This window comes from Triplophysa dalaica, chromosome 15 (genome assembly GCF_015846415.1).
Source record: "Triplophysa dalaica isolate WHDGS20190420 chromosome 15, ASM1584641v1, whole genome shotgun sequence".
Lineage (NCBI taxonomy): Eukaryota > Metazoa > Chordata > Actinopteri > Cypriniformes > Nemacheilidae > Triplophysa > Triplophysa dalaica.
The window spans coordinates 6,630,856-6,637,632 of record NC_079556.1 but is presented as its reverse complement, the minus strand read 5'-3'; the positions used below and the strand labels follow the sequence as shown (position 1 = coordinate 6,637,632).

The window sequence follows — 6,777 nt, the reverse complement described above, 5'->3', positions numbered from 1 at the left end:
AAGTTGTTCCACAACTGTATTCTTTGTCTTATTTAACAAAAAAGATATTTGGAAAAATGTTAGCAACTGATATCTCTGGAACATCATTCATAGTAGCACAAATTAAAAATGGTAGTCAAAGGTTCCCTAGAACTGTTTGTTTTCCTAAACTTAAACTCCTATTTTTTTTCAGACAATGATGTGCCAGAAATATCAGTTGCTAACATTTTTCCAAATATCATTATTTTTCATATAAAACAAATTAATTTGTACCAGTTTGGAACAACTTGAATGCGAGTAAATGATGACAACGTTTTCATTTTTGGGTGCAATATCCCTAATGTTTTAGGAGACCTCTTTACTGACTTAAGCCTGCTGAAGAGAGGCACAAAGAATGCAGATGTGTCTAGACTCTAGAGCAATGAGCAATGTCTGTATTGAAAGACATCTAAGACAGAACTACAGGTAGACAGAACTTGAATGAATGAATGGTTCTGTATACTGTGTTGGGTTATATGAGACCAGCCCACTTTTTTTTTGATTGCACTTATGCTTTTGTTGTACTTATGCTGTCCCAATTGCTTCTATTGCCTACCCCACCTGTAAGTCACTTTGGATAAAAGCGTCTGCTAAATGTAAATGTAAACTTGGCACCTGTGTAAAGGTACAATTTATGAACATCAATGTTACAAATATAAAGGAAAATTTACTGATCTCTAACCAAAACATTTCTAAATACAGCATTCCCTTTTAAACACTGCTGTTACACCGTACATGTTCATAAGAAAATGGAACAAATGAGACAAACTCAAGGTTGACCAAGACATTCTTTACTTAAACAAAAGCACAATATACTGTGTGAGTGAACTGTATACAGAAATGACTGGGCTTAGCTTTGACATGTTTTCTTGTTGTTCTACATTTAATGTAACAGGTTGCAACAGTTGATTCTTCATAAAGGAAACAAACACTTAACTGTACCTGATGTGACTCAAGATGTAAAACAAGAACTTTTCAGAACCATCATAAACAAGGCTAACCAGAGGAAAATCATCAAGATCATAGATGGAATAACACTCAACTCTATGGCGAATCAGATTCTCCTTTCTTCTTCTCTTTCTTCAGCTTCTTCTTTTCTTTCTTTTTCAATTTCTTCTCCTTCTTCTTTCTCTTTTTCTGGCTCTTTGTTGATTCTGCATCATCATCATCCTGTTTGTCATTGGGTTTGTTTTTACTCTCATCTTTACTGTGTTTGCCCTTAGATTCGGGTTGAGTTTGAGGCTGTTTGTCGTCTCTGATGCGCTTCTTGTCGGGACTGCGTTCTCTGTGTTCCTGGAGAACCCGCGACCTTTCACCCCTATTGGAGGGGCTCTCTTTTCTATGCGATGATGTTTGATGTTGGTCACCGTGTCTATTAGCATCCTTGGGTTGTCCCTGTGACCCCAGCTGCAAAAAGAAGAGACTTTTCAGAATAAAGTATTTAAGTTTATAGTTGATATGTGTACTGCTGGCCCAGTAACTTGCATGCTTGTGATCTAATATGAATGGCATGTCACCTGTTTTTTCTCGTCGAGTTTATGATCTGCGACATGTTTCTCTGCATTATTCAGATCCCCAAAGAACTCCTCACAGCGCTGGCAGAAGAAACCCATCACTGGGATCAATTCCCCACTGCCTACAAGCAAATGCAAGGACATCATTTGTACAGTTGAGTGTTCACAACAGCAACAAAAAACCACATTCAAGTCACCAGAGAACTGATAATGTGGTCCTTTGAACTCAAAATGGTGCACCATTATGCAACCCTCCTTTAATATAAATGTCAGGGTCCCAAACATATTTCAAAAATAAATCTTTAAACACTTCATTAAAACTAATGAGGGACAATAAAACAGCCTCAACAAGTTTTAAGGTGGATGCTGCACACTGGTGGTGGTTGAGGAGACCCCCTTCAAATAATTGCAAAGAGCTTCGGATGTGCAGCAATACACAATAAAGCACTATATAAATGAATCATTCATTCAAGAAGTTTTGAAAAACTTGTTGCCAATACGCAAGATTTGTTGCAGATACCTTCCTGTTTGAGTAGACCCTCTAGTTCCTTCACCAAATACTCTTTCCTTTTATTGTGAATCTGTTTCTCTCTTCTCTCTCGCTCCTTCTCATCAATCTTCTGAAACAGTCAAAGGTTTTACATTAGACTCTTGGGAGCATATTATATGTGATGGAGAGAAATTAGGGATGAACATTATTGATGTAGACAAGATATTAAACAAAGACTCCTTGTACCTTCACCTCTCGCTTTGGGTCCCGGTTGGAATGGCTGCTTCCAGAACGATTACTCCGACTGTCATCACTTTTGGATGCTGAAAACAGGAATTCAGGAAAAACATACAACTGATTTTTGTTATTTCTTGGTATGACATTAATTTAAAGTTATTCCAGCTGTAATGCAAAAAAACCACTTCAAACAAAAAGCAGCTTTCTGACGAATGCTATTGCTAGTGCTGAAATGGTATTTAAAATTTCCCTTTCATTCCTTTTCGTTCACCTCTGCATTTCATTTGAATGCAGCTTCATTTTTTTTATATGATATTAACAAATTAAAATTCTGTCATTATTCACCCGCATGTCATTCCAAAACTGGATCTGACGTGTCCATATACAGAAGTCAAGGGGGGCCAATGTTGTTTGGTTACATATCTTTTCTGCATAAGTAATAGACGCGTGAACTGACAAGGATGAGTAAATAATGAAAGCATTATCATTTTGAGGTGAACTAACCCTTTAAATATCCTATGATTTTTGTTTGGAAATTGAAACCTTTATAAATACGAACAAACTTCGACAAAAAATGCACAACTATAATTTTGCCAAAAAGTGTATTCTTTCTTGCAAGCACTGTTACTTGCTTTATGTCATTCAAGCTGAATTTTATTATTAAGTATTACGGGAGTTATGAAATTACCCATCGTAATATCATTAAACATGGTCATTCGTGCTGACCCTAACCTTTGGAGAGTGCTTGCAGTGCCTCAAGAGCTGGTTTGAGCAGTGGGAGCGAGGAAGAAACACCTTGTTCCTCCTTCTTCTCTTTCAGTTTAACAGCCATTTTATAGATATCAGCCGGGCTTGGATTCAGCCCGATGGCCCTAAGCAAACTTTTTACATTCTCGCATTCTTCTGGCGTGACTTTCGTAGATCCTGAAGTGGCAGGCTGCACGCTAAGCATGGTATGCGGTTTGGGTTCCTGTAGACTGTGAGTCTGGGGTTCTTTACTGACATGATAAACTGGAGACCTAACAGATCCAGTCTGGGCCAACGGAACGGTCACAGCCTGAGGTTTGGCTCTCTCCTCTTCCTCTCCATAAAGGAATTTCTCCTCATCTTCAACACTGTGGATCACAGGCTTGCTTTCAGGCTGCGGGTTGGGGGTGTTCCAGGATAGGATGTTGGGAAAACTGCTGCTATTTCCTCCTGCTCTCTCGTGAGGTAGCAGAGTGCCGTATTTGAGTCCAGCAAAAGTTTCAGGTTCTGGCTGAAGGTTCTGGAAACCTGTTACAGCAGGCTGGCTTCCAAGAACCATTCCCTTTGTATCGTCAGCACTCTGTGAGAAAAGAAAGGGTACAATTGTATATCTAGTGGAATTTATGCGAGTGGAAATTGATGGAAAGTGATCAAATGTGTAAATCATTTTGAGTCCATTGACTTCAATTGTATAAACACAAAATCAAAGAGACATTTCTCAAAATATCTTATTTTGTGTTCCACAGAAAAATGTAATATACAGGTGTGAGTGAACAAATAATTTATATTTTTGGTGAACTGACTCAGAGAACTGCATACCTGGTTTCTAAGAAGGGCATTCTTGACCATAGGCAGGTGTTTCTCTATATCTTTACTTTGTAGGATCTGTCGCAGGCCATAAACCAAATCAGGCATGGAACTGCTGCCGAGATTCAGGCCGCTGCTGGTGCCAGTTGAGCTGGGATTGTTATCTATGGTCACCATGTAAGACGGTTTATTCTGGCTGGGACTCACACGTGGTTGACTCTTGGAGCGCGTTGTGCTCCTCCCATGACTGTGACTACGGCTCCTACTCCTTGGGCGACTCTTGGCCCTGGTGCGATTGCGGCTAACACTGCGCGATCTGCTGCGAGGCCGACTTTTCCCACGACACCGGCTGCGTGCTCGACTACGGGCCCGGCTCCTTTCTCTGCTTCTGCTGCGACTGCGAGGACGGCTCTTTCCTCTACTACGACTCCGCGCTCGGCTGTGGCCATGTTTGTCTGAGGAACGATCCCCTGTGATGTTTTTATCTACTGCGGCCTCAGTTCGGTCACTCGCCTCCAGGATTCTGAGAAATTCTTCAGCTTTTTTCCTTCAAAACACATTTATTCAATAGGTTATACATTATACTCAAATCAATATTTACAGCAGTTTACAGCAAGGGAAAAGTTCAACAGAAAATCCTGTCATCATTTACTCACCCTCAAGATTGTTCCAAACCTGTATAAATTTCTTTTTTCTGCTAAACACAAAGATATTTGTAAGAACCTTAGTAACTAAACAGAATTCATCCCCCATTGACTGGCATAGTGTGTATTTTCCTTTCTTTGGCAGTAAATAGGGGATAAGATCTGTTTGGTTACTGGCATTCTACCAAATATCTTCCTTTGTGTTCCAGAGAACAAAAACATTTATACAGGTGTGGAACAACCTGTGGGTGAGTAAATGATGACAGAATTTTCATTTTAGGGTGAATAAATCCCTTTAAATCCTTGTTATGGAATGGACAATAAGAAGACAATGATTTGCAGCTGTAACAGTTCAATGTGCAGTTCATCACTTGTTAAAGACTTCATACCTGACTTCTTGGTTTTGTTCATCCTGCTTCTGGGTAGACCAGTTTTGTGAAGAGTTACCAAGCTGAGGCTGGTTTGATGATGTGTTTTGTGTGGATCCACTCTGGTTAGCATTGTGGCTTGTGAAGGATCGGTTCTGCATAAAAAAAATGAATTAAGAAATGAGCAATACAAACATAGAAATTGACAAATTACAGGTTTTAGCTTGAAAATTAAACAGAGTGGGACCAAAATTCTTATATGAGCATGTAAACGCACAAAAATAAATTAAATAAAGCATCCCATACTGCAGGACGGGGTCTAAATTTGGATTAAAAGTCAAATTCTATTGATATCTCACAACCTAAATATTAAACACCAATCATTCGTTTGCAATAGAATCTACAGCATTTACCTGAAAAGGCTGTTTTGTGAGATCAGACAGTACTAAACAGGCAGTGCAATAAATCGGTAAAATCAGATACCTCGTAAAATGTTTCTCTGTATCTGTCGTTCACTGCGATATACGGACTGGACTGCAGATGTCCCGGTGGAGGACCGGGCGGCGGAGCACCGTATCCAGGGCCCGGAGGTCCCCCATAAGGGGGACAAAACGGAGGAGGTCCAAAACCTGATACGGAATGACCGAATCCCGAAGGGGGAATCGGTACCCGGTGATAGTCAGGGTTCGACGAGCCTCGATACATTTTTGTGGATCAATTCGTGGCCAATATGTGTTCTAAACGTGAGTTTATTTGTCTATTTGTCCATTTGTCCATTCGCTTTCTCACTCTAAGATTCGATCGATGTATCAAACAGCTTGCGCAAGGACAACTGCGCCGCCTGCAGCACTGGAGGCACAACGCAGTCGTGGTGCTAGCTGTGACGCCGAAGCATCGATGCTTGTGTTATTGATGTTTTGTTATTATTCGTTCTTTGAATTAAAAAGGCTTGTTTTTTTATTTTTTTATTGCTTTATTAAACATTTTGTTATAACCAAACAATGTTACAACATAAATATTATTAAAAAAAAATAATATAAAAAAAAAATATAACATAACATTAAGAAACACTTAATGAATTAATGAAAAGAGAAAATAAAACATAACCATGGCTCGAAAAAAACAAGACAAAAAACAAACAATCAAAAGAAAACAAAAAAACAGGAGAGAGCATTAAACAAAAAACAATATTCTTTTTAAAAAAAAATATTTGGTAAAGTTCTTTGTGCTTTCATATCAGAAGATAACATAATTGTTTTTTGAAACCATTTTATCTTTATAAAAAAATTGCATATTGGTCACCTTCGAAAACTAAAAAAATAATAAGCGACATGTTTCCAAAGTTGCTGAATAAAGTTGCACGACCAAAACAAGTGAATAAGTGATTCAGTGTCATTCTGACCAAATATTTGGTGTCAAAGTCAGCTCAAAAAAATGTCTTTAGAAAAGTTGTGGTAGGGTAAATGTTATGGAGTAGTTTAAAGGATATTTCTTTGATATTGTTTGAGAGAAGATATTTCTGTTGCATGGACCATATCATTTTCCAGTTTAGATTATCAAAAAGGCTGTTGAAACAGTATGAAACAAACAGAAGGGGCACAGGCAATGCTCTCAATAAGTAAATTTCTTATTTTTATTATAAATTATTATTTATTTTTTACTAATAAAACATAACTTACCCGGTGTGTCGCTAGGCTCTGGTAAAGAAACTACTTCAAAAGATAAAGAATAATTTCTAAAAAGCATGCATATGCCAGATGGAATAGCAACCATTACAATGGCAAACTCTTTAGGAGTTACTGGTATATTATATATAGAGAGACATTCTGAATACCTAAAAAGCATACCTTCCTTATTGAGCCGGCCAACATGCAATATTCAATTACTGAACCATTGTTTAAAGAACAAAGATCTATTTAAAATATATTGTTTTTATTGTTTCAAATGTAACA

General features: G+C 38.2%; 1 protein-coding gene across 2 annotated transcripts; it reads right to left on the bottom strand.

The window, feature by feature from the left end:
* Positions 1-793: 793 nt before the first annotated feature.
* On the bottom strand, positions 794-5,639 carry si:ch211-195b21.5 (zinc finger protein 318). Of its 2 annotated transcripts, none has more exons than XM_056767799.1 (8): positions 5,309-5,639; positions 4,847-4,980; positions 3,826-4,360; positions 2,992-3,586; positions 2,269-2,345; positions 2,053-2,152; positions 1,536-1,654; positions 794-1,425 (listed from the first exon to the last, which is right to left on the bottom strand). In XM_056767799.1, exons 1-8 carry the CDS (start codon positions 5,528-5,530, stop codon positions 1,063-1,065), a joined length of 2,145 nt encoding a protein of 714 aa, XP_056623777.1. In that variant the 5' UTR covers positions 5,531-5,639; the 3' UTR covers positions 794-1,062. The 2 variants fall into 2 exon arrangements, with proteins under 2 accessions (XP_056623777.1, XP_056623778.1); XM_056767800.1 differs by having other exon boundaries at positions 2,053-2,149.
* Positions 5,640-6,777: the final 1,138 nt, after the last annotated feature.

Excerpts from the sequence above, each read along its gene's own strand:
- si:ch211-195b21.5 (XM_056767799.1), bottom strand. The coding sequence starts at position 5,530 with ATGTATCGAGGCTCGTCGAACCCTGACTATCACCGGGTACCGATTCCC. Across the intron at positions 2,153-2,268 it reads ACCCAAAGCGAGAGGTGAAG|AAGATTGATGAGAAGGAGCG; the intron begins GTACAAGGAGTC and ends TGACTGTTTCAG. Across the intron at positions 1,655-2,052 it reads GGGTCTACTCAAACAGGAAG|GCAGTGGGGAATTGATCCCA; the intron begins GTATCTGCAACA and ends ATTTGCTTGTAG.